Source organism: Dermacentor andersoni, chromosome 11, assembly GCF_023375885.2.
Source record: "Dermacentor andersoni chromosome 11, qqDerAnde1_hic_scaffold, whole genome shotgun sequence".
Lineage (NCBI taxonomy): Eukaryota > Metazoa > Arthropoda > Arachnida > Ixodida > Ixodidae > Dermacentor > Dermacentor andersoni.
The window spans coordinates 111,591,206-111,619,160 of record NC_092824.1 but is presented as its reverse complement, the minus strand read 5'-3'; the positions used below and the strand labels follow the sequence as shown (position 1 = coordinate 111,619,160).

Sequence of the window (27,955 nt, the reverse complement as noted above, 5' to 3'; positions counted from 1 at the left end):
GGGATGGCACTACCAAGGCGCGCAACTTTCGAAAGGCATAGGTCATTTGCCGAAGTTCGAAGCTGTCTCATAGCTGGCAAATTGATTGAATAATGATGCAAACGGTGTGAGCGAGGCATCTTCATTCGAACTTGAGTGTAGTTCAGTTTCAATGCACGCAAAAAGACATCACCACAGCGTTTCCGAAACCTTTCAGCTTCTGAGTGGTTGCTGTCATCAAGGTGGACCTGCTCCTATGGAACAGCCTTAATTCTAAGAAAAGCCAAATCATATCGGATGAAATTATTTTATTGCGGTAAACCACAAGAAGTTAAACATACAACAAAATATGCAGAAAAGGATATTAAAGTAAGGAGCCTCAAAAGCAATAACTATAAATATGAACAAGCACTCTAAAAATAATTTTCTGAACCAATGTATATTAAACTTAAGCCACTATAGAACAAAATGGAACACTATAATAGTTTAAAATGCAAACTAATTAAAAAATACATTTCAATCAGTGCAAAAATTAGCAACAAAAGATATACGAAAAATTATCAACAACACATAAATATAACATTATTCAAGATGGAAATTTGGAAAATGGAATGGGACAATTTAAATGTTATGATTGTAAAAATTTCAAGGCATGTGGTAAATTTTCAGCAGTACCCTTAAATGCCACGGAGTCATGTTTATATTACTAAATTGCGCACTATGGGTAATAAAGAGGAGATCTAGTGGGATGTTACTTATCAATAAATTACTATCAACAAAAACGAATGAAAGTTGATTAGCATAATTATGTTGTAATAGAGATTGCGTAGGAACAAAATATTGTGGTGGCGTCGTTGGGTAATTATATCAGAAATGTAACAAACTATCAGTGATGACGCCAATTGGTTCTGAATGCGCTCTATGAGAGACATGTGACAATGTGACAGAATACATGTGACAGAAGCGATAATTTTATAGTTGACACGAGTGTGAACAAATGTGCTAAGATTGGTTTATTGATTAGAGCGATTTAGGAGCAGAGAGATATGTTAAAGGGCTAACAGCGCACACAGACGAGGACAGAGTGAGAAACAACAGGACACAGCGCTGTGTCTTGTTGTTCCTCACTCTGTCCTCGTGTTCGTGCACTTCTAACTCTTCAAGATGCTTCACCAACTAGCCCACCAAGCCATCCATGAGAAAGATGCGGCCAGGCCTTAATCACAGCTGGGATGCCAAACGCCGACTTATTTCCTAGTGCATAAGGTCGCACCGACGTTTCACATTGCGATCTAAATTAACGCGAATAAGAGATACGAAATCGCGGGAAGTGGTGTAATGAAAATCGAGTAACGCTGGCTAACGAGAACGTCACGTTCGCTTCGCAGCGTCAAACATTCGCCGCCAGATGTCGCGAACGTCGGGTTCGGCATCGCCGCCTGGAGGCAGCACGACGCAAGCGTGGCCGGCGAGAGGGAACGGGGGAGAGCGAAGCCGGAGGTTCCCGTGGCTGGGGCCAGTGCAGAATATCTCGCACTCGTCCACGGATCCCTCGTAGCTCGTGCTGACGCCTCCGAACACCATCACAAACGTGTCAGCTGCAACATAAGTGCGTGGGATTGCTTATTGCTCGAGCCAAAAGGAGCGAGCACTTCAGTTCCCGCGCACACACCATCTGGCGTGTCACGCCAAGACGCACTTGAGTCAACAGAAAAAAATATATATAATTTGGAATCATCTAACTAGATTTACGCGCTTTAGGTGTCCTCTCGAGTGCCTATCTGTAACCGACCAACATGCCTTGGTGACTGCAGCTCCAACGTGAAGGGTTTTTACTTTCCCGGCTAACAGCGTTTTTATCCTCCCGGCGGACTTTTCTCGGCCGTATCTATTGCAGAAACTGTGCGTAGAACTCACGTTTCCAGTAAACCCCGAGTAAGGAAGAGCGACGTTTCAAAAAAAATATTGTCTAACATATGCAAACTAATCATCCTGGAGCGTCTAAAGCAAACAGAATCAATGTATGACAGGTGGTTCTAAAACAGACCAATCGAAATGAGGCCGCGCAGCGCCCATGGATTAAACCCGCGGCTTCGTGTTTAGCGGTGAAACATACCGATACTCGCTAAGTCACCCCGGCGGGTTGTTGCCTTTATACTGCGTTCTCGTCAACATAAATTTAAGCTGACAGTCAGTGCCTGTCTCTTGTCGTGCACGTCTTGGGGAGGTATTCTGTAAGAGTCCGCCTCGTGGATATGTCCATTTCGTCTGCTGCTGAAGTTCTGATTGGCTGGCGTGGGCTACGCGTCCGCAGCAGGCAGACGCCACAGCCAATCAGAACTTCAACAGCAGAGGAAATGGACACGTCCACTACAGGTGGACTCTTACAGAATACCTCCCCTGCTCTTTAGCGCTGCTCCAAAAATGAAAAAAAAATTAAATAAAAAAAGAAAGCTTTATTCTGCCTGAAAGCGCCGCATGATTTATACACTCCGCTTCAGCAGTCGTCTAAAACAATCACGTGTGGAGGCGGCCATTGCAAGTGCCCGTGGCCCAATTTATTGAAGAAGCCTCAGCGGTGGAGCCGTGCTGACTCACCAACCATTGTGGACGCAGGCTGATTGCGTCCTTTCTCAAACACTGCGTTCGCGATGCATATCTCTTTCTGATCAACGGCGTTAAGGAAAGCATGTATCTGATGCGCATTTGACTATAGCGCGTATCCGCCGAGCTAGGACTGTTTGCATTTAAGATTTCCTTATATCACCTCAAGCCTTCGAGGGCCACTAAAGCGAAAAAATAATTTGGCAGGCACTTAAGGCTGCTTACGTGTGGGAATGCGAAAGCATTGCAGTCCCTTTGGCGATTTTTTTCCCGCGTTCCTTGTCCGCCCAAGTGCTCGCCTGCGTTCTAACTGCACCTCAGTGATGCCAATTCAAAACATGCCAAGTGTCTCAACGTGCTCGCTTGCCCGCGAGCAGTTCATAACACGAAGGGCCGCTCAGCGCCGTTCAATTGGACGGTAATGCTGTTTATTTGATGCGTTCACTTTATACGCTCATCACGTGGCGCCACCTCATCCCCATTGGCTGCGCCGCCACGTGCTGAACGACGCACGCACAAGGCCACGCGTTTAGAAAGCCAGATGTCTGCGACGTGACGTGTGCGATGACGCACTCAAAAGGAACACCTTTAGTCAACCAGAACCGTGGAGCAGCCGTGGCGTTCGAATTTTGGCATGGATACTGGCCACCGGCCCTAAACATTTTCTGCAATATAAGGTGGTATACGATTCTGACAACCTATTTGGGAGTGCCGTTGGGAAAATTGTAAAGATAGTGAGCCCTTGTCACGGCGGCAAGTCACCGAAGTGCAAGAAAAGGCTGACAATCTAAATTGCTTTTACTGGTCAGTTTTTGCGAGAGAAAGGACGTGCAATTTGTTTTCAGTAGGACAATTATGCTATTTAATGCAAGTAATTCATCGTTCACGTGTGAATGTTCAAAAGATTATACATATTGTTTTCGCCAATTTCATTTGGGGATCTACGTGGGAGCGCACACGGCGAACCAACCTGTTTCATCGTGTGCGCTACGGAGGATTGAGTTTGTCGCACCTCTACATGCGACAGCTAGTGAAAATATTCTTGTTTGTTCGAGATGTGTCAGACCAGTTTCTGCGCACTCATTCACGAACTCATATTCCTTCCGTATTGGAATGGCCGACAGCCCAGCTTGCGACACCTGCGGCTGCGAAGAGACGATCGCGCACCTCCTCTGTGACTGTCCACGCTACAATGTGCAAAGAAAAGTGCTCGTGACCGTGCTCGAAAAACTGGACAATCGCCCCTTCACAGAAGAGAAAGTTCTAGGACACTGGTCTAGACGGGCTTCGGCACTCAAGGCCTTAAGGGCCTTGCTCAAGTTCTTAAGGACATGTGAATTGTGCGAACGACTTTGACTATTGTTGCGCGTAACATCGCGTTACTGTGTGCATTTTTCTTGTTTTTTTTTCTTTTCTCTTCCTTCTCCTTTTATTCCCTTTACCCCTTTCCCCAGCACAGGGTAGCCAGCCGGTATTTACACTGGCTAACCTCCCTGTCTTTCCTTCCCTTTTGTCTCTCTCTCTCTCTCAAGCTAGACTGGGAAGAGCGGGAGCCTAATTTAGTAGCCTCGTCGGAAACTATGCCAGGAGGTTTCGGCGGATACCTAAAAGAGGTATACATGTCGTGTACTTTCATGCAGGCTCGTTTTTCATAGGATCACCTTTGTACTACGTCGCAGAAGAAACTTTACAAAGATCTGCATGATATGGTCTTACTCGTTCCTCTGTATAGATCACACTTTTGGGCCGGACCATGGGCAAATATTCTTAAACGAGTTAAAAGCATTAATGTACCTGGAGAGGTTCAAACATTGTTCTTCAAATTACATACAAACACATTAGATGTGAAGACTTATCTGGAGGAAAAGGGGATTATTACTACCTTGGGGGACCCACTCTTTCATTTGTCGGAAGCCAGAAACGATCGAGCATGTATTTCTGGATTGTTGAGAAGCATTTTTCTTCTGGGATATCTTACAACCCTCAAGAAAGACGTACCTGTGGACGCTTTCGTCATAAGATTTTCGCCAGTTGAAAATGAGGATGGTATTCCAATTGACCTCATCATGCTCTTGAGCCTCCATAGCATTTGGCGATCTAGGGTGGCAGTCCGGAACTCTGACGTAGACGTCAAGCCGATAAGGCTATACTTCAAGCAAAGCATCAGTAGAATTATAGCTGCGTACCAGTTTCAATCCCCAAAGCCTGAATGGCTCCGTAGGGATGAAGCATTGGCAAACATGCGCATTTATTAACATGTTCGCACAATAAGGCCAGTTCCTAGAAACTGCTTCGCCGAATGTTTGTTATTCTGTGTTTGTGCTGTTCATTGTGGCAATAAAGAAAAAGAAAAAGCAGCTGTGGTGCCGGGGAAACAGGCTCGTCTCGCACCCCTGAGGCCCGCGTTCGATACCTCAGCACCCCCCGCCCCCAGAGAAATTTACCAAATCTGCTTTTTAAATCCATTAATTGTCGTTGGTGGCAAGAACCTCTCTGAGAAATTTGACAATATGAGCATTTTCAATGTGTTTTTACTACCTGTGCCGTCTGCCATTTGGTACCATTATTCGGTCACGCCGCCGACTACAACGCCGGATTTTCGCGTAATGGGGTATACAGTGCTTTTGCATTAATAAGTTCCGCTGCATTGTGGTAAATCACGTTCTAATAATAAAAAAAGTATCTCTTACCACGAGTAGCTTCGGCAATAAAAGAAAAGCAAGAAGGAGAGATGGATGGATGACGATATCCCTTTTAAGTTCTCGCACCAGCAATGACGTGACGTCATAGAGTTCGACGGCGCCTGCTGGTGCCTAGTTAATTACTTGTCGGAGAAAAAGAACTACGTCGACTTCTAAAAGAGCTCAAGTTTATAATCTTACAAAGTTAAGAGAACATTTACGGTACCAGTTCTTGACGTCACACTGATGCACCGCCTTGGGTTCCGACGCGAAAGCAGAAAGCAGGAATGTTTTGCCGCCATTTTCTCTTCTAGCAGTTTATTATTCCCCCGAATAAAACCAAATAAAACTGAATAAAAAAACTACTCGTGCAAAATTACCGAAAATGGAGTTTTGGAAGGCTTTGTTATCAGTGCAAACTGACAACATGTTTTTCCTTAGTGTCCTCTATCCTTCCACATGTCCTCTTTAGTGTCCTCTGCCCTCGATCTTTCGTTGAACCCGGGAAGCCTAAATTCGAACTGTCCCGCCATCTCTTTCCCACTTAGTGGATTCACATATACGCCCGTGGTGTACCCATACACAGATACGGTGACACAAGATAACTCGAACTTCCACCAGTGGACGTATCACTTTCGGCGATACCATCGCCTTCGCGTAACGCAGGGCTCAACCAGCCAATCAGCTCATCCGGTTTTGCTCAACCAGCCAATAAGCGCGCCCTGAAAGTGATATCGCCGAAAGCGATCGTTCGAAAATAGGTCCTCAGAGCCATAGCCTAGAACTACACTTCAACCGCCGCTGCGGCTTAGCCGCTTCGGCGTCGCTCTGCTAAGCACGAAGTTGTGGGCTCGATTCCCGAACGCGGTGGCCGTAACCCGATAGGGGCGGAATGCAAAACAAAGGGCGAAAATACTAGTGCACCGCACATTTGGTGGTCTTGGCAAGTAAAACGCTAGAATATAATTAAGTTTGAGAAGCACACCTTCTATGCGCACTTCCTGCGGTACAGCATGCGCAGTCCGTGTCCCAACGATAGTTGCACGCAGCACCGGCAAAATCACGGGGCATGAAATGACGCAGGCAGGGCAAATTGTCCTTCGAAATGTGCAGACAAAGCGGCTCGCAAAATTAGAAACGATAAATAAAAAAAAAATAATGCAAAGAACACACAAAGTCCGATGGTCACGCTCGGAAGCTCGAAGTACAGAGGCGACGGTGTCGCAAATGCTTTCCGTGCGTGGCGAGCCAGTGCTGGCACTTATCAGAAATCCCGTTCATGTGGGACCCGTCTGGCACGTCGCGATGACGTCACCACGGTCTGAGTCACGCAGCACATTGGCGCCCTTTTCGGGATTTTGCGGCGTTTTGAAATTGGGATATAATTCATGTAGAAGTACAATAAAAACAAGATGGAAAAGCATGTTGGTTAGCGTTTTTAACACTGACTATTCACTTGTGTAATTGTTATGCGCTGTCACTAAGCAAAAATGAAGACGTTTTTTATAAAATCTACAGAATCAAAAAGAAGCTCCAACTGCAGTAACTCATAAGTGGATAATCTTAACAATCCCTGACGCCGGTTGCTACTGAACACAAAGCTGTCTTGTTGTTCTTATCCGCGACGAGCTGATGAATTCTGCTAGAACGACCCCAGACTGGAAGATCCGACGGAGGCCCCAAACACTGGAGGCCCGCCTTTCCTTGCAATAAAGGTTTTATACGTCTTCCTCGATTGACTAACAAGCAAGGGAAATAAAACTGCAAAGCCTAAAAGTTTTAAAAAGATAAGTTTCCTGAGCCTCCGAAAACACAGATAATCAAATTATGCAAACAGAAAACTATAGCGTGATGGTAAAGATTACCGAGTTGTGCTCGTATACTTGGGATTGAACTGCAACCACACCTTATAGAAGCAATATTTTCAAAAACCATTTAATCATGGTAACAAGCACCCGCATGGGCAACCTAACATTTTCGTTTTACTCACTGTAACTTCCGCCTAACCACCGTTTACGACGTTGTGATATTTGCTCTTGCTGCAGATACTTCAAGAAAAACAAAAGAGCGCTAAAAAGACAAGAACTAAAAGAAGAACATGTCCGTCGCATATGTTGTTCTATTCGTCCTCGTCCGTTTAGTGCTGTTTTTTCTTCAAGTATGTTACACCAACGCGCCCACATCAAGCAGCTGCTGCTTCTCGCTCTAGAGTTACCTGATTGTCGAGACGTGCCTTTTCAGAACACTCGCTGAGTTAACCAATTTGCAGTATAATTTGCTAGGTTTTGACTTTCTTTCTTTAGGTTAAACAAGCCTTGCTGAAACCGTTGAACTAACTTCCTATTTGCAGCATTTCAGTGTTTCCCATTTCATTTATATTATTTTTTCAAGAAAACACTTCTTTCTAGTCAAACTGAAACCGTCACGTGACGTTAGACAATTTAACAGCGCGAAAACTTGCACTCAGGTTCCCCTATAATGATTAAATTTTCCATCCCCTTTGGCGCCCTGCACCACGTTACAACTTCCTTTCTTTATTTTATTTTTATTGAGTGTGTCTTTAATAAAACCCATTCAGAGAAGCAGCACTTTGATCGTTGGTTACTTTTAGGCAGGCATGCTGTGACAGTCTCGTCATCGCCGAAATGGGTAACGATTTATCCTTTACCGACAGCGGCGCTTTCTACGTCGCCAGAGTTTCAGCAGACCACATTAGAGCTCGAAATGCGCGCAGACGAAACATTTCCAAATTCAATGACAACACGACAGGCCGCAGGCGCCATGATTGGGCAAAGGCACAAACTGAGCATGACCTCCGAGATTGGGTGGCGGAAGCTATCTCGGAAGCGATGAACTAACCCTCGGAGGCCATACATAGAACAGCGTGTTTTTCCTGCTTCCCGTGAGAAGGAGCGACGCCCTAGCAAAACGACCACGGCAGCCATAATCGATACTTGGGAGGCTTTGACGCCATCTACGTGTGGCTTCGAAAATCGCGGACTTTGGTCTCGCTGTTCTGTCAGCCGAGGCGCCACGGTTGTGGATCCGTAACGAAGCGAACAGCTTGGCGGTTCTTTTTCAAATATTACTTCGCGGGTGACTGTCTCAAGATAAGTCAAGGTAGTCGGAACCGATGACATCAGCACGATTAACACGCAGCCACAGCTGGCGCTTCGTTCACTTCTTTGCATAAGAAATACAGAGATCAAAAAGACCTAATGTGATTACTATGTTTTAGTTGTCTCATCATGATTTTATTTTCATATCTCGCAGCAGTCTGTTTTATTGTGTGCAGTGAAACGCAGCATGGGGGATAGAAGCCAGAGATTTGAAGGTACTTCCTCCTTCTCAAATATAAAAGAATACCAGTACAATGCATATTTGTCGTTTAGATCCTTTTATTCTGACTATCTAAGCTTTTAACGAAAGCGGAAACACCTGTAAGCGGTATAAATGGCACTCACTTTGAGGCCAATATACAATTAATTAGACTGCCCCGAATACTACAGCGTATAATCATTGCAGAGAAAAATTGGCTAACTTTAACTAGTTTCCAGTCAGAGGGTATTCATGAGCCTCGAATGTGAGCGCGTTCCGCTGACGGATGGATGGATGCATGGATGGATGTTATGAGCGTTATAAGTTCGGAGTCAAAGCGCCACTTTACGAAATCGTAGGGAAACTCTGTAGGTCAGTAAATGGCCTCTGAGACTGTCGGCGCGGCGCAAGACGTATTCCTATGCTGAGCATGAGGCCATGATTCATACCTCAGCATGTGCTGCGTTATCCGCAGTTATATTGAAGTTAGCATCTCTTTCCACCAGAGGGCTCTGATTTTTGGTAGAAAAGGCTATTTTGATCATAGCCTTCGTACACCTGACTGACAATCTCGGAGGCCAAGATACGTGCTCGTTCCCGAGACGAAGATTGCTGGAGCTTCCACTAGAGTGCACGCGCTTCAACAAGAAAACGCCCTGCCGTATGTGGGCGCCTTGATTCTAACCACATTACATGGTACGATCTGGTCAACCAACACCACCTGGAAAAGAAACAACAATTTTGCAGGAGCATTTAGCGAGCACGCGTCTTCTAGAAGCGTGTTAAGTGACCTAGAAGTCGCAGTGAAAAACAATTGGAGAGTTTTGGCTGGTCTGGGTACGCATTGCTCTTTACGGAAATACCGGTTTGAAGGTAAACGTGGACAGCAGTAACAGCGCTGGCAGCTACGTCTCGTGAAGCTATGTCCAATCACAACGCGAGAAATGCTTTTTTTTTCTGTTAAACTGGCGTTCTCGGGTTGAATCAATATTTTAAAAAAATGCATCTCGATTGCATCGCTGCCGGCAATTTACACAACAGATAAGTAAAACATGGGTAGTTTTTGTAAATAGTTACTGCAAGTTCGTTACTGCAAGTTATTTAAAATTTACGACACTCAGACACTCAAACTTCAAATTCAGACTTTTTATTTATTAAACAAAAACTGCTTAATACTTCAAGAATTAGCATCCGATTTATCTGAAGAGTACTAATGATGCACTTGGTTGGCTGCGTTAACATGCCCAAGATACGGGTGTGTTACACGATGGGTCATGATAAATCTGTATGCTTGTGATCCATGTAACGTTTGAAACCATTTGTATGTGAAGCTGTATTTGCACTTCTATACTTCTTTCTTATCAACTGTGTATTGTACCTCGCTGTCCTCCGCTGTATTCCACACAGTGTGAATATACTCATACTTAAGGGTGTTGCGGCCCCAGTCAGGCAAACTAGTGTCCCGAGACTGCAGTATGTTATCTGTACTGTGCAGCTCTAAATAAATAAATAAATAAATAAATAAATAAATAAATAAATAAATAAATAAATAAATAAATAAATACCTTATTGATTTAATAATTAATCATTATGTTAGTGCCCTGTCTGGTCAAAATCCACACCACAAGATTGCGCCACTAACTGCCTGCTCGATAAATAAATATTTTTTTTATTAATCTTACATGTGTAATGGATAAATGGTGCAACAGAAGCTCCCTGGACTATGTATGCGGACTACATAGTGCTGTTAGCGGACGATAAAAGAGACTTACAGACATCTGCAAATATCTGTGGCACCGCAGCGATAAATCTAGGCCTCAAGTTTAGCACGGAGAAATCGGGAATTATGATATTTAATGAAGAGACGAGTAATTACGTGATGTCAATTCAACAGCAAGTCATACCCATGGTCAAGCAATATAAATACCTGGGCGTATACATAAAGGAAGGAAAGATTTACTCAAGCACCCACCAAGAGAACCTCAAAATAAAGTGGAAGAGGAATGCTGCAATAATGAAACACAGAGCCCTATGGGGCCACAATAAGTACGAGGTGGTGCATGGAATCTGGAAATGAGCATTGGTGCGAGGGCTATCGTTCGCAAATGCAATTCTATGCTTAAAATTGGATAGTTTGTCGGTGTTGGAAGTTAACCAAAAATCGTTAAGCCGGTCGGTTTTGGTAGCCCACGGTAAAACGCCAAATGAGGCAGTGCAGGGTGGTATGGGTTGGGCCTCTTTTGAAGTCAGAGGAGTACAGAGCAAAATTAGTTTTGAAGAAAGGGTCAGGAACATGGATAAAAATGAACTGGCGGCTAAAGTGCACAAGCATCTGTTCTTGAAAGCGTGGACACAGAATAGAGGAAGAGGTCAAGAAAGTTGGCAACCAAGCACAGTGTAACTGAACATGTAGACAGACAATCAGTAGCAATACTAAAGAGAGAGAGAGAGAGACAAACACAGCGAATTGGATGCAAAGAATGGAAACGAAAAAGACCATGGAGATTTACAAGAATTAGAAAAAGAAATTATAAGGGTAAATCTAGACGATAACACGAAGGGCAGACCTTGCTATTTGAGGCTCGAGTTTAATGTCTCAGGACAAAAATATACCGTGTATGTGTATGCCGCAGCCAAGGTCGAGAGACCACTCAGCAGATCCTAATGGAATGCGAAGGGATTCACCGAGTGAGAACGGTATGTAACATACACCTTCCAGAAGCGCTTTGGTTTAAAGTGGACGGACGCGTCAACCGGTCAGCTGTCGAGATAGGCAAGTGACGTGTAGAGTATTGGCGGAAAGAAAAAGCGTGGAGAGATTCATACGACCGGATCTCTTACAGTCATAGCTACTGGTACAAGGTAGATATTGAAGGAAAAATACATTAAGGAGATGCATACAAAAATGATAGGAAAAGAAAGACATGTATAACATACCTGATTAAATCAAGCAGGCTAGGTGACTATTTGTCACCACCCTGTTTCAAATGGGATGTCATCAAACCATCGTCATCATCGTCGTAGTTATCATCATCATCACCGATCGACCCAGGCAAACGGCCTAACATGACTAGAAAAAGTGGTGCGCTCCTTCAAATGTGAGTTTTTTTTTTTTTTTTTGAGCCAGGTCAAGAGCATACATCGCTTTTTGAAAACAACACGCACATAAGCCAACGAGATTCGAGAGAAAGCTTACTACTGCCACACAAAAGGTTGCCTGTGACTGAGTTGAAACCCGGGTGCTAAGACATATTACAAGTTCTAATGATCAGTGCGCGAGGCAGGCGGTACGCTGTCGTTGAAGATGCATTGCACAGACAACGGTTCCTAATCACGGTTGTGGAACACGTAAAAAGAGGAGAATAGAATTAACTGCTGGAGTCAGTTAGCACTTATCACACCCACACAGAGAGACACACGCACAAGTACAAAAAAGTATATATTTCTATACTGAGTATACTATATGTATGAACATAACTGCTTGGTTTATAACAGTTGCAGAGAACACGAAGTACTAGAAAACGGAGGGTAAATTGCTGGCGAAAGCAAAACGGACAACATCAAACTATGTTCCCGAATAACAAGCTTGCTATGCGTCTCGACTTCATTACCGATTTGCCCGAAGGTGGCTCATATGCCGTTGTGCTAACTCTCCGAGAGCACTTCCGGGCATGATTGAATGCTCCCGGCTATGTGCCCAGGCTTCTCGGCGGTCACTGCCACGGAAGTAATCAAACAGTAATGATGCGCTCGGAAGGGCAGCGTATAATGCAACGAGGGGCTGGACGGAGAGCGGTACTTGAACGTAGAAAAATAAAGCAATGGATTTCTCTGGTTTGCTTGTGCTTAGCACACACACACACACTCACTCACAAACGCGAGAAGTCCTTTTTTTTTCCTTCTAGCTCGAGTGCCCGTGTGAATCGAAGATGCGAATTTGTGCTTCGAGTACCTAGATGCTAATGAAACCCTACCCTTGTGCATTGAGATATTTTCACGCAAAATCAAATGAAAGATATGGCAAGTGACGTGAAGTGCTTATGCGTCAGATAGGATGCGGCCCCAAAATTCGATTCGTTGCCTAAAGGGCCAGGAGAAAACGGGATACCATTGGACGAGCTAATGATGATCAAAGGAGGACTTGAAGTTACTCTTGCGATTGCCTTGATACGATAAAGATATTCACAATTAGGTAGAAATATATGAGTAAACATAAAAAGGAGAAAAATAGAAAAAAGCTTTTTTTTTTCTGCTTCAGCCACTCCACTTTATTCGTTGCTCATTTTGAAAAGCAAGAGCACATGTACGCACGTGCCTTGTATTCAGATAACATGGTTACTCTGAAGAGGCACTGCGGGCTGCGAGTATTAAGGGAAAGAAGCGCAGGCGCCTACAAAAAAAAATTAGTAAACTAGTCATCTTACTCTATGCTACCGCGCATACCAAGTAAGTCCTAAAGAATATTCGAACTTCTATACGCACAATTAAGCATTCGACGCACATCTAACAAATGTCTCTGAGTGCTCGTTTTACCTTTTCAGATACTTACCAGCCTTGGTTGTGAATGCTGAACTGATAAACGCCGTCATTTGCGGAAAAAGCCGTAATCACCAAAGTGGGGAACTTATTAAAGTGGATCCGACAGCTAGATTTGGCGATCTTCCCGTATACGAGATTTCAATCACACAGCGACAAAAAGAAAGGACAGAGCTTGTATTCGCAGAAGTGTACTTACGCTCAAACCGTTCGTAAGAACAAGTAAAAGCCAATGATGATATTGGGTATATCAGACAAAGCGGATGGCGACAGGCCAACAGCCCCAATGGTATTTCGGGGAGAATAATGCATGTTCTTTGATCATGCACTGTAAACCCAATATAAATACTGAGACGTTCGCGTAAATCAAGAAAGCGGTTGAAAGTTAGCGCCACATGGTTTTCGTGTTCGTGTGATCATTTTTCAGTTCTTTTCCGTGTGGCGCCAATACACCGAAGTTTTGTTGATTGATTGATTGATTGATTGATTGATTGATTGATTGATTGATTGATTGATTGATTGATTGATTGATTGATTGATTGATTGATTGATTGATTGATTGATTGATTGATTGATTGATTGATTGATTGATTGATTGATTGATTGATTGATTGATTGATTGATTGATTGATTGATTGATTGATTGATTGATTGATTGATTGATTGATTGATTGATTGATTGATCGATCGATCGATCGATCGATCGATTGATTGATTGATTGATTGATTGATTGATTGATTGATTGATTGATTGATTGATTGATTGATTGATTGATTGATTGATTGATTGATTGATTGATTTACCGTAGCTGGCGGCCGGAAAAGCGTGCCGGTTGAGGGAAAGGACGTCGTAGAACACCCAGGCACCGTGGTCTAGAACGTAGATGTTGCACGTGCTCTTCAGTTTGCCTTTCTCGGCTGGAGTCATGCCACCACAGAGCCAGATCTGGTTGGCACTGACGGCTCCAGCTCCGAAAGCACAGGCAAAAGGGAGGGAGGGCCCTTTGAAGCACCTGCGTGGTGATTTTTTTACAGACTGAATGAATGAATTAAGAAAGACGTAACTGAGATTCGATCTGTTTTGATTGTCTCTCAGGCTCAAAAAGCGCAAACAACGACTTCGCTGCATGTCTTCACAAATCAAGCGGTATTCTCGGTGATCTGGGCCGCTTTTCTGAAGGCCTTCACAAAAGCTGCCGGCTTAAATTCTGTGTTGTTTCCGAATGCAGGGGAATTTTCCATTAATAATTTTCTGTCCACATTTTGTGTTGTCAAAGGGAGCTCTCTTGGTATATTAATTCTTGCCTCCCCACCTGTCTTTCACTTTCGCGCCACTAACTACGCTTCTCAGTGTTGCAGGGAGCATTTCACTACCTGAGAGCTAGAATCAACAACCTTAACTGGCACTATTTTCTTTTATTCCTATTTTAAAAGTACACCAAGGCGTATAGTTAAGAGCAGGCTTTAGTTCAGGAGCTCAGGAGCTCCCCACTAAACACACAAGAACCGAAAAACCGATTGGCAGGCCACTGCAGTGCCAATTTTCATAAGTTTTATTCCATTTAAAAGTGATAACAGTGATAAACAGTGATAAACGATATCAAAATTCTGTAAACTGAACGTAATAATACATTTAAAGCGGACAAAACTGATGTGATATACACTACGCTAAAGCGTACAGTTAATTTGGGAGTAGGAATTTTGCAAAACACCTGTAAACATTCTAACAATTTCACGCAAGTTCTAAACTTACACAGTAAATTTGTCCGCTTGATATCGTCTAACTGATTCAGTTTACAGAACTCAATTATCTGTTTTTTGGTGCCCAATTACGGTTTTGTAAAATTCATGCTTCTACATCGTTTCGGAACTTTCCTATTTACGACATTTTTTGTTGAATATTTGATATACTGAATCAAAATTCTGCTTACAATTGTTGCTAGAATTGACCGATTTCTCCTTATTTCCTCAAATTTCATTCAAATCGGTCCAGCGGTTGTCTCATAAAAACATTTTTGCGTTTTAAGCATATTTGAAACTGGGAATTGGAGTTTGCCCAGAGGTGGAGGTTCTTCTTAAGCAGCAGTTGTACAGAACATCTTACTGAAATGAAGACGATAGCAAGGTAAAGAGCTTAAGAAGATAGTAAAGTAGTCATTAGGATCCCTACATAAAACGTCGAGCGAAATTTCAGAAACATTGTAGTAAAATGTACGCAGTAAACAGTGACAAATTTTCCTATATACGTTGAGCGAAATTTCAGAAACATTGTAGTAAAATGTACGCAGTAAACAGTGCCAAATTTTTCTATATGTTTACATTTTTGTCAAATTTAGGACTCCCAATGCTGACCTGATCAGCCACTGTCAAGTTGATGGTGCGCTATTCATAATTACGAATTGCAAATCGGTGTACAAGAGATGGGCACGCCCGTAACTGTACCAGTGATACTGCGCGAGGTCGGCAAAGTCAGCTAGACGAAGTCAGAAATCAAGGCTCTATGAAAGCTCGGTGCAAACCTCGTAAACGCCTCTTTCACGAATTTCATGCCCAACAGCTCTTTATTCAGCGATAAGTCAATGTCTCACTGATGCTGCACAAATAGCAGGCTATCACGACGTTACCTGTAATCCACATTCCGCATTTATTTTTAAGATATGACAAGATATGTGAAGTCAAAATATACTTTCGGTCGAATAAATCCGCACCAAAGGATTGGCTGCTGAAGTCATCATCACAATACTATACTATGCAAACAATATATATTTTTTTCATAAAAGTTCTTTTTCAAAAATGCCTTTAATTGACATATATTTCGTGTAGTTAAAGCAAAGTATTGTTCTGTATGTTGGGACGCACTATATTTTAGTACATTTGAATGCTTATTCGGTTCCTCAAGGTCTCTCCCATTCATGTGTGCGTGAACAGCATTTACCGTTAACGACGAATTAGTTGCCGCAATGACTGTGCAGTTATGATGGTCTTTCTTCCTCTTGTTTTTTTTTATTTTATTTTTTTTTTTTTTTTTTGATGTGCAGAAGGTCACATCTCCAGCCTCAAAGGTTGCGTGCCGATGGACGCTGAATCAATCAGTGCCCGTGCACCAAAATTTAGGTACGTACACGATGAAAAATTTGACACTCACAATGTTAACCAAGAAGCCACCGATAAGGAGCACGTGTGTAGTTTCACAAGGTTTAACTTCAACGACTACGAAAGATGTTCAGTTTGCTAATCATCCCCGCCAGGCATATTAAACTTCACAGATAAAATTTTGCGAAAGCACCGTGCAGTCGGAGCTCACCTTCGTCGGCGCGTGTCAACGATAAGCACATCATCCAGCGGGTGTACTTTAGCAGAATCCGCTGGTGCACTGCTCCTGTCCAGTGCTACTCCTCCGAGCACCCATATCCTCCCTTGGTAGACCACCACCGCAGCTCCCATTAACGCAACCGGCAAGTTCAGGAGCATGGACCAAGCGTTCAACATAGGGCTGTACACTACAACCGTGTCGAGGTAACTAGAAAGAATCGAAAATGAAATGGTAAATCACTATGTCCCCGGCACCAACAGCGGTCACATTCTGTTCCGCCTACAGCGTTGCTATAAAGCTTTCAGGCGCATTCATCCACACGGAATGCACAAATCATGAGAGCATGAGCTGGCACACTGAGTAGAGGTCTGAAAGGAGTGCTTAAATTTTCATGTTTGCTGCAGCACGTACGTGCGTCTTAATTGTTGTCAAAGCTGCATCCTGCAAGTGTAAAAGTTTGTGAACATATAGCATGGGCGTGCTACTCGTGCACCATGAACGTTATAAACAGAATCAGTTTAGTCGGTGCGTGCTTCAGAATTATACTAGCGTCAAACTTTTTTAGATGTAAGTTGTGCCAAGAACGTTGTCAAAACACTTTCCGTATCTCTGTTGCATATTTCGTTCGGACATCAGCTAGGTGTATGCATATGTCAAAAAGATTTGGCACCCACAACTCCATTTGAGCGCTACGTAATTCGAAGCATTGTTGTTTGGTAATAGAAGGGAACTCACGAACTGCGGTAATTTTCTGAAGTGAAACGTATGCCGCGGGTAGTCAACATAAAATGTTTATACGGCATTGCATTGTTATAGAGCATTCATTATGTACTATTTTACATTGTTAGAGTATGTACAAATGTACATATATACATCACTTGACATAATTAATCAATGTCCATCGGTTTGATTAGTGTGATTTCAACCGTGTCTTAGCTGGTGACTGGTGGTTTCACTGGCGGTTTCAGTGGGGGATTCACTGGTTAAGGTGGAGCAAAACCAATGTGCCTCATTGCTGACGTCAGTACGCACTTGTGGAAGAACCCTGATGCATTATGCCTAGAGTCCAGGAGCGAATTTGTCAAGCGATAAGTGATCTCACATTGTTTGTTCAGTGTTCTTCCGGGTCAGAAGACCACATTGAGCGCAGTCTGGGCACTCGATAAGAGCTGTGCGCTCCAAATGCAGTCCTAGGTCTCTGCGGTTTCAGACGCTGTGTTAGGCTGCTTGCCTTCTGGCTCGGCCCACGAAAATGGTTAGATATGCGCTAGAGGAAAACCGGTCTACATTTGACCGGCATACTTCACTTTAATAACATAGTACGTCATGTGAATACGGTTAGCATAAGAAAAGATGATGCGTGCTGTCTGTCTGCTCGTGTGCACTGGGTGCCGAGATTTATGATAATTACGCAATGTCATTCCACAAAATCCCATTCTGGCAAGATTAGGAATCACTTTTGGCCTTATTTTTGCAACCAAAAACCAGATAGCGGTACTTGAGAGCTTGACCAGTGACATTTGCTTACTCTCTTAGAATGCTTGTCATTCATCACTCCTACTGTCATTTGATTACGGTAGCGGACAGACCAAGGTCACTGCCCTCCCGTGTGCCGACTTTTGCATGCGCTTCCGCATTCTCTTTTCTGGGAAAACTAAGACAAACGTTTCCGAACTAGCGCGGTCACGCTTTTCAGTTCACCAAGCGTTTTCGTATCAGAATCGTTTCAAGGGACATCACCAATTGGTGCGCAAAGCTCATTCACTTTCCCAACAAAGATTTAATCGTGGAGTTGGATTTGTAGCTTCTGCATACGGTCAATGAGTTTCTTTATTTGGGCTGAAATATATGACTCGCACATGACAGAAAATCGCAGCGCTAGCACGAATCCGGTCAACGATGGATACCTCTTCAAAATGTCTTTTCGTATTCTTCTTGTAAAGCGTGCTTTGTTGCACATAGGATATGTATGTAACAGAGCACGCTTTACAAGCATTCAGGAAAAAAAAAAAGAACGTCGATTTAATTGCCTCGGTAAAATGTCCTGCCGAAGCCGACCTTCGAGGTGCAAAGAAAAGAGGAAGGAGGAGCGAGACGTGCAAACAGTTGTGTCAGCAGTCTTGCTCCTTTCGCGTTGTGAAATGTTTTGTTCTTGGTCAGATCTCCCGAGGCGCAAATTGTCCCCGCACACGGCTCGCTTCCCACGGACGCGCATTACTCTGTTGATGCTCACCTGCCACTCTGGTCGCGACCTCCGACGACGTACAGTTGGTCATCGACTACAGCGGCCCCGTGAAAAGCTCGCGCCTCGGGAAGCTTGGCTCTCTCGCTCCACGACTTATGGCCCGTTGAGAAGCAGAAGACCGAGTCCGAAGACACCATCTCGTCACAGCGGGTCCGGCTCGGATCGCAGCCCCCTGAGAGAATATAGTTGTCCAGAACTAAAGGTGGAACTGCCCCCTACTTATAAGGCTCATTTCTATCCACAAAGTTTATTCCTTGACTGAAGTGTTCTTATGAATGCCACCGGTACGACGCAGCTGGCGCCGCAGACAGTTAAAAATTTCCAGATCATGAACTAAACTTTGCCAAGGCAGAACAGACTCTCTGGTCAGGACTAGCAGCCTTTGGGGTTCTTTGGTAAGAAAATAATATGGCAACATTAGCATTATATAACAACATAAGGATTCGGTAAACTTTTAATGGGTTCGATGTGAGCATAAAGCCTTATGCTTGTCCTCTATGTTTACATTCCAGTGTTAAAAGTAACGAAATTTCCAAATAAATACTTTTCGTACATACGGCGGTATAAAACAAGAAAAGTTACGAAATAACGGCTGTAACCCGCCGTAAGATATTTTGCGCAGTGACTTCTTACGAAGAAAGCGGCCCCTTCCAGGCCTTATGAAAAACGTCGCATAGGGTAAACTACGTGTGCTACACTGAATATTTGAAAAGGCGGCAATTTAACAATACTCATATGCTACAGTGCTACTAACTGGAGTTCTTTTTTAATTAACTCCTAAAAAAAGAGAAAAAAATGCATTCAATTTCGACAATAGGGTTTGTGCGCTTTGCTAACGAACTAATCTCACTAGACTAATGTCTCTTCGATCGTAATGTAACCGTCTCCATTCAGCCCAAGCTAACAGACAAAGCTGATATTTTCGACTTGAGCAACATAAGAAAAGCAGCAATGAGCAGCACCCACAAACATAAGGCAACAAACGTTTCACGTTTTCATGTAGACACTTCTAATTGGCCGCTGCTCCCTTGAAGTCTTTTCTTCTCGGAGACTTTGTAAAAGGAGGCAGGGCTATGCAAACCGGCCAAGTACAAACCATCCCTGCCCAACTGCTTCTTATAAGGTACGCGCAGTACGCATGTATAAGAAACTCTGCAAGCTAAAAAGAAGTGTGAAGGCGTATTTGAGTTTCGCACCTTGAGTTTGCCTTCAATTAGCGACTTTCCTGATTAGATTTGTCAATGGAGATTCGTCTTCAGTTATACTTATAGAGTAGCGCCAGACGTGCTCCAACATCGGCCGTTCGACTAAGATTTCTTTTCTCTCGTTTTGTTACGTATTTCTTTCTTTTTTAGCAACTCTTTCAGGAAGTGACCAAATTCTTATTTAGCGTCTGCCATTACCTTCCGCCTAAGAGCATCTCTTTGTTAACCTCTTGGTTTAGTGCGCGTATTGCCGAAAAAAAAAGGGAGGGGGGACTCATTCTATTCGTTGATTTTATGAAGTTTTAAATTTCTTGTTTTTATGGAGGACTACCGTGCTGATGGCAGCTAATGGGGTGCAGAATACAAAAACCTGGTCACGCGAAAGACGGCTTGCAACTGACCGGTACCTAATTAAGCAACCTCGCTCAGGCTATTGCATTAATCACGGCAACCTGAGATGATAACTAACGTGTGATTAGTTATTTTGGATCCTCAACCCACGACCAACGGTCAGTTACGAAGCCTTCGCACCTAATTTTTTTAACTGTTGAACGCGGACACGCAGACGCACCTTCCAGTATATCCTGATATTTTCAGTATTCAAAACTCGCGTTACATGACGTCTTCTAAGTGCGTGCAAAGCTCTACATTTAGTCTAGGCATTGTGTGGCGTATATCGGTGGTAAGCGGCCTGTAAATTATACTGCCATACTGTCCAGTACAAAGACCGCTTAAAAAAGGGCTGTATATTCATATGGCACCCAGAAATATAGCGCACATAAATGGGTCGCTCAAGCACTGGTCCACTTAAAATCTGAGCCGCTTATAAGCGTCAAACTTCCGATTGCAAGTTTCATGGTTGCATGCATTACTTTAAGCAGGTATGGAACAATAGTGTACGGATCGCATGAAACACGAGAGTGACCGACCTTCACTGTGGGCTCCTCAAGAGTAGTGCAAGGCCGCCGTTCAAGCATACGGAAAGCTGCCGTATTTCACGGTATGGGCAATATAAGCAATGGGCCACTTACACTGAACCAGTTATATGCGTCGAAACCTTTATTTACTTTCTTTCGTATGCGTTATTTGAAGCAGGTATTAAAGAAGAGTACTGATCCCATGAAATACGAAATTAGGATTTTCTCTTATAGGTCTCCCAGCGCATTGCAGCACAGCTGTTGAAATATGCAGATGGCTGCAGTATTTCGCACCCAACAATTCCTGCTGCCAGAGATGTCCAGATAGAAGGCACCCTGGTACTCACCAACAACGAAGACTTCGTCGCCCACGAGAGAAGCCGTGTGGTAGTTCCTCGGCTCGGGCATTGGGTCCAGCATCTGCCAGCCATTCTTGAGCGCCCCAAAGTACAAGGTCAAACGACCTGATCGAATTGAACAAAACAGGCAATAAAAACACTTCATTGCTTTGTTTTTTCGTACACTAACAAGCGCGGAAAAGAATCCCGGCACGAATTGTCAAAACCAAAGACATTTAGCGAAATGTTCTGGCGTTCTACCTAGCATTAGGCATTTCTCGCGTGCTATAGAACTAAGTCGCGTGAAATTCCAGTGTTATATTCCGACACGATCCGTCAACAACAACTGCCTTGAGTTCCATACGTTTAACATGTGCCCTAGAGTTACTAATTAAGAAGTTGCATGGCTAATCCTTCGTGAACAGGCTGTTAACGGGCTTAATACGCGCTTCCTGCTACCAATAACGTAATCAATGTCAGGACGATAATGATGACAGCGCAGCGAGTCGCCTTTTTAGGTGCCTTCACTTCGTCCTCGCCTTTAGCCTTATTAGGCTCCGGCAAATTATTAACCAGCTACACGATTCTTTGACGTTACTGACAATGAGCTTCTTCAGGATATCACTTATCTCTCGCGCGTGGTCATGCGATAAACGGGGTGTATGGTCTAAACTGCACAAAACAACAGCTGCAGAAGAAGAAAAGGCACGCTGGATGAGTGCCTATAAACACAATTTATACGTCAAAAACAAATAATAACAAAATTTTTTTTTTCTGCCGTCTCCTTGTAGACTTCAAGTGACTACGCTTATATGCATTCATTTTATTCAGTTGTGACTCGTTTACTTTGTATTTGTGTTCAATATATACCGTCAATATATATATATATATATATATATATATATATATATATATATATATATATATATATATATATATATATATATATATATATATATATATATATATATATATATATATATATATATTTCTGCCGCCTTATTGATTGACAGCGCATTTTTTACGAAGAGTCTACGAAGTGAGTTTTTTTTATATCATCGTCATCATCATCATTATCATCATTATCACCATTAATATGGCTCTTCCTACGGCGTAACGGCCCTATAGCCTTAAGTTCTATCACAAAGCAGATCTTTTCTTCGGACTTCTTAGAACGAAATAACTTTAACACAGAGAAACGCTTTTGTTTGGGAGAAGAGAAACTCCTTTAAGTAAAATTTCCTGCGGTTAAAAGAAAGGTGTTAAATTTAGTGAGTGCTCGCCCCACTTACTTCATGTCGTTTCGTTTAAAAAATGTTATACGAATTGAAACTTTCCGTATCGTATAACAAGCATACAATGCATTAACTCCGACACAAAAAGAATTATTGCATTTCCGTAAAACACTTTCTGCGTTTTACGGAAATGCGAACTACGAGATCAACCTGTTACATAACAGATGACGTGCCATTGTTAATTTTATTACGTAATTTAACTAAGGTTGCGCTAACAAGCCTGTCTAGCTTAAATCTATGTGTAAAACGCCACATTCGCTTGATTCAAGCGCTATAGCATAAACAGTACAAATGATAATATCTATTGTCGCAAAAAAACTGGACCTTCCTTTCTTTTTCTTTTCTTTCTTTTTTTCTCAAGAGAAATTTCTGTAATGTCGCATAAATGACAGTATTTCTGCATTTAACCTGTATCAACATAAAAGACGGAGTTGACCACTTTCAATCGAAGCACATTCAATCTTATAAAGCACTATAACTCTCAATTTTTTTTAACAGAATACTAGTGTTACGTTGAAAGAAACATCTTCTGGGCAATTTTGAGCATTTCACACAACGTAAAGTGCAGCACGCTCTTGTGCGCAATTTTTCATTTTTTTTTCTATTCCACGAACGCCCACTCAACGTATGAAAGTTTTAGTGTCAGGTTGTTTTCTTTAAGCTTCAGCGATGTCAAAGAAAACATCCCCTGCCGGGCAGTTTGAGAACACGCAAATTTATGCATACGGCTTTACGATACGTAATCGCATTGCCCGTCTTTTAAAGGGCGGCAAACAAGCGCGCCGCGTTTAACCTGTTTTCCCGAATACGTTTAGTTGCGATCCATGAAAGCGAAAACAAGACTCTTAGCCTGAGCTCTCGGAGCGATGTTAATTACTGCGCCAGGAGGAAAGAAATGCAACTGACCGAGCTTTCTTTAAGCTTGTCAAACATCAATAACAGCTCAGCGTTCGTGCGTCGTATGCAACAAAAGGTAAAGAGACAAAAGTACCACATGCGTAGCTGTAGAGGTGGCGGCACCAATGTTTAAGGGCATTGTGATAAGCCTAACGATACTCGGGAGGATCGGCTCTTTCCCCAGCTGATAGCCAGCTATCAGGCAGACGCAAGGGAGCAAGGCGTAGCATGCAACAACCATTCATCACCTCATGGCCCAAAACTGTACCAACTGTCTGTCGGCTCCAACATCATATCTGGCACTCGCATGTCTTTTATTTTCTTTTTCTTTTTGCACACGGTTATTTTTCACCTTCCCCTCTTGTACACAAGCATCATTGTGGTCGTTGTCTGCTGCTTACTGTGTGTTTGATGAAACGCTGCCCTCGTTAGCGACACGCTTATCGCTTCGAGAACCGGTAAACAAGCAAGAGAATCGTTAATTATTCAAAAGCTTTGAGATCGAAGCGGCGCTCGCTATACAAAAGCCGAGAACGTCGGAACGCGTTTACAGGGGTCCTAAATGTGGGGGTCAATTCGCTTGATTGCCCTCTCATAGTTCTCAGCCACTAGCCATTAATTCGTTTGGTTTCATCTCCACTCCGAAGCGCCGACTTCGGCTTCATAATGTAATCAAATCCAGTCACTTTTTCGACTCAATGCGCAATATGTCGATGCAGATTAGGCGCAGCAATAACAGAATCACAATTTGAAAAGCCAGAGGTACGAAATATAAAGGAAAGAAGCGGTTCTCATGAGGACGACGCCTAATTCGACACTAACGACTGAACTCGACGGTGTAAAACTCACACAATACCGCAGTCCATGCCTCTTAGACTCTTAGACGAAGCAGCCCTCACTGGTCAAAACATTTAATTGGAGGGTTGATCGAGCACTATAAACTTGTAAATATGCTTAACAGACGTGGACAGTTGAATTTAAGGACGATGCATCACGTAGCTCTACGCAAATCCTGTTCTGAAATTCTATTATCCAGGCTTATTAAAGGTACCCTAAAAGGAAACAGGACAAATAAAATGAAGGTCAAAGTTACTTTTTTTTTTCAGATGCCGCGCTGGAACCCCAGGGCTTCTAAGGCAGTGTGACGTCACAGATCGCAAATACTTTTTTTTTTTCATACTTGGGTCGTTGTGGCACAGCAGAAGTTATCGAACATTTCTAACTTCCATCTTTGGCTCTAACACAACCTAGTCCATTTTTAACGAGAAAAAAAGTGAACTATGCAGGTCAGATGCCATCGAAATCCATGACGTCCCGGCGAACTTCAAGACAGAGTTGCCATAAGTTTGTTTTTGTTTGTTTTGCCTTTGCAAGCCTCATCTTACGCTAAGGGAGACTTTTCATTATAGTATTTGAGAACCGTAATTTACTAGTGCAGTTCTAAAATGCTTTCTTTTCTTTAGTGTCTACTTGAGCGCAGTTTCAAATTTGTAATTTCATCTTATTGCGATGGCGTAATTAAACATAAAAGCAACGACGAACGCGGAGAAAGCGCTTCACTTGTTCTTCATTTGTTTAGCATTGCTCAACTATTCACGCTTGTATTCCGTCATTGTCTTCGCCTTTCAGTTTTCTTACGCTAGCGGACTAGGATGGAACTTCACCAAGCAGCCCACTTTCAAGCACGGTTGAAGTTCATAACTCCTACTATAGTCTAGCCGTCCGCATTCTTATTAAATCTCTGTGATCACCGACCTCTCGATTAATCTTTATTTCTGTAATGCACGTGACCGCAAAGGCCGAACGGGCGTAGTTGTAGGCGACAAGTAGAATTCTTAAACGCAACATATGTACCATCGCGTGCAAAAAATAGCGCAACGCTCCCCCCTCCCCCCCCCCCCTCCGGATGTCTTTTTCTGCCTCTTGTTTCGACCCCTGCACACATTTTGGTTCTATATATTTGAAGCTTTCTCTTAAGTTACCATTTAATTTACCAATTGGGTACATCGATAGATTCATAAGCACCCAATAATTACTACAGTGGGAGTATTTCTTTTAGGAATAGTTGGTGAAGCGTACCTATTCGAATAAGAGCGAGAACTGACGCACATAAACGCCATGTGTGCACACGCACACGCATATTCGTTTTGGCTGTCCTCCTCTCTCTCTCTGCGTGCGTGCGTGCGTGCGTGCGTGCGTGTGTGCGTGTGCGTGTGCGTGTGCATGTTTAGCGGCGGCCATGCGAGAGCCTTCTCCCGTTTCAAGGGTGTCGCGTTATTTTTAACATGGAAGCTCGGGGATAAAGTTACAACTCATTGTGAAATTATCTCTTTTCGTACGCGGCTCGTGTCGCTTCAAGCTCGCACCTATCTCGTGGCAAGCCGGTCGATTCAGATCGATGCCGCCGAAAGACAGGACGCCCCACGTGGTTGCGGAAGAGATCTTTTTGCACCGTCTGATGGAGTCGATCACCACCGCGGTATCCGAGTACGGGGTGCTACACGAAAAACAGAACACCGCAAATAAGTCACTGAACCTTGCACGTATATGTCGTCTTCTGTACCCGATCTGTTATAACAATAATATATTGTGTAATAATATTATTAAGTGTTATGTGTTATGTATTATGTATTCGTGGTTCCGGCATTAAGTGATGCAGCAATCGCGTGTTTCTCCTCCTCCTCTTTTGCTCCATCTTTTTGCGCCACGGTTCGAAATGCCCACCCTATTCTGTACCAACTCGCCCGGTTTGCTGTTTCGCTAAACTGCGTAGTTCATCGCAGTGCGAATGTTCCTCTTAATACTGACAATATAAATCTTTTTTTTCGGTATTGTTCAATTAGTTATCCGTATTGTTTTGTTCTAAACACCAAGGATGAATTTGTGTTTTGTTCACTTACCGTGCGCCTAATAGCATCTATTAATTTTAGGCAGTTGGTGATTGTTACTTTACTATTGCGTCACCTACAGTACCCGCAGGTTGCGCAAGATTTTTTCCCCTTCTCGTCCTGTATCAGTGTAGGAATTATTGAAAACGACTAAAAACGCTTATGCGTCCCCAGATGCGCATTAAATACACCAGTCCTGTTTGCCACGTCACCTTTACCTTTTTGCTCTGTTGGCAATGTCATATGCAATGTCATATGTCAATGGCAATGCCATCTTTTGCTCTGCATGTCGTCTCAAGAATATCATCTCAGATTGGTATTCGCACACAACATAAACTTTCAGAGTGTGTCTGCGAATGACATCACTTATGTTAGAGATGTCATAATAAGATGGTTATTCATTAAATGTTCCACTACGGGGTGGAATCACGATATCTTCTTTTTTTTCGGCCCTGTCCTCAGGATATCTGATGCATTCAAGCAGGAGCACGAGGACACCAGCTTACGTAACGTGTGCCCGCCATGTGTCATTCATGTTGACAGCTGCGATCCCGCCCAACCATCGTTAGTTGACTTGCTCGATAAATAATGCCAGCCACACGTGAGAGTGAAGGCGTGATAAAGGGAAAGACAAGGCAATACTTATGTCAGGAGTACAGAAAGACAGCACGGTAAGAAGTAAACAGGAATGGAATACACAAAGTCATGCCACATCCCAGAACTGTTCCCCCAGCTTACGACAGAAGGAGCTTTTATGAGTAGTTCCTCTCCAAAATGTCAGCGTGGCCCAGTACCGCATCGTCCAAGTAACGAATATTTGAAAACCTCCCGGCAATGAAGCTCGAGAACTTGATATCGACCCAAGTACACTATGTATCTTTTTTCGATGATCGTTTTTCTCCGGTTAACCAGTGTTACAAAATCATTGCTCGGTGCAAGGATGCTTCACGTATCCCAAGTTTCCCGAATCTTGTCGCTGATTCGACTACTAAACAGTCATGTCTGATCAGATTGCGCGCGTGACGCAAACAGTGGTGTACCTTCAACGCCAGCAAGCACCAGAGATTACACTGGATTGTATGATGAGTCATGCATAAATAGCCTACGCATTTTGCCTGTAGATAAGATTTGCACGACCGAAGACCATTCGCACCACTTTCGTTGTGCTTTGAATGTTACTTTTTTTTTTCAGTGCGTAAGATCGCCCATTAAGGAATTCACGAAATTCATTCCTTCGACAGCGTCTTATTCTTCACTGTCCCGCCGTAAACATGATAATATTCATTCTCTTGTGTCGTTTAACGATATAAAGCGACCTTTAAATAACCAAAGGATAGACTGTTTGGCTGGTTGGTATGACATCATGTACACTTCAGCGCAAGAAAACACACGGGCGTAGGCAGAAAGGACGGGACGCAGCGCTAAGAACGGTGTATCCTGAGTTTTCTGTCCGCATGGACTTTAGGTAATCAACTTTTACACCGCCGCTAACCTTTAACCGAGCAATGAACGAACATTTATTCTCTTCACCTTTCTTTTTGTCAACAGATCAATGTGAAAAGTTGTCGTTCCGATGGTAGCTTGACAATTTCGGAAGTTCCTCACCTGCACGTATGGTTGTCGTTTTCGAGCACGAGGGCGAGTCCCAGGTTGGGGTCAACCGAGGAAGCCAGAATTTGGTAAGAGTGCTGGCGGCCCCTCCACTCCGAGCACCTTGCCTCCTGCTCGCAGGAGATCAT

The 27,955-nt window shown here is 43.3% G+C and overlaps 1 protein-coding gene across 1 annotated transcript; it reads right to left on the bottom strand.

Annotated features, from left to right (window-relative positions):
- Nucleotides 1-329: 329 nt before the first annotated feature.
- LOC126539618 (beta-scruin-like) lies at nucleotides 330-27,955 on the bottom strand. The gene is made up of 7 exons (XM_050186505.2): nucleotides 27,822-27,955; nucleotides 25,695-25,825; nucleotides 21,146-21,262; nucleotides 18,665-18,848; nucleotides 16,423-16,638; nucleotides 13,923-14,131; nucleotides 330-1,577 (listed from the first exon to the last, which is right to left on the bottom strand). Exons 1-7 carry the CDS (start codon nucleotides 27,953-27,955, stop codon nucleotides 1,351-1,353), a joined length of 1,218 nt encoding a protein of 405 aa, XP_050042462.1. The 3' UTR covers nucleotides 330-1,350.

Excerpts from the sequence above, each read along its gene's own strand:
- LOC126539618 (XM_050186505.2), bottom strand. The coding sequence starts at position 27,955 with ATGATCTCCTGCGAGCAGGAGGCAAGGTGCTCGGAGTGGAGGGGCCGC. Across the intron at positions 25,826-27,821 it reads AACGACAACCATACGTGCAG|CACCCCGTACTCGGATACCG; the intron begins GTGAGGAACTTC and ends TTTTTCGTGTAG. Across the intron at positions 16,639-18,664 it reads GGTCGCGACCAGAGTGGCAG|TTACCTCGACACGGTTGTAG; the intron begins GTGAGCATCAAC and ends GATTCTTTCTAG.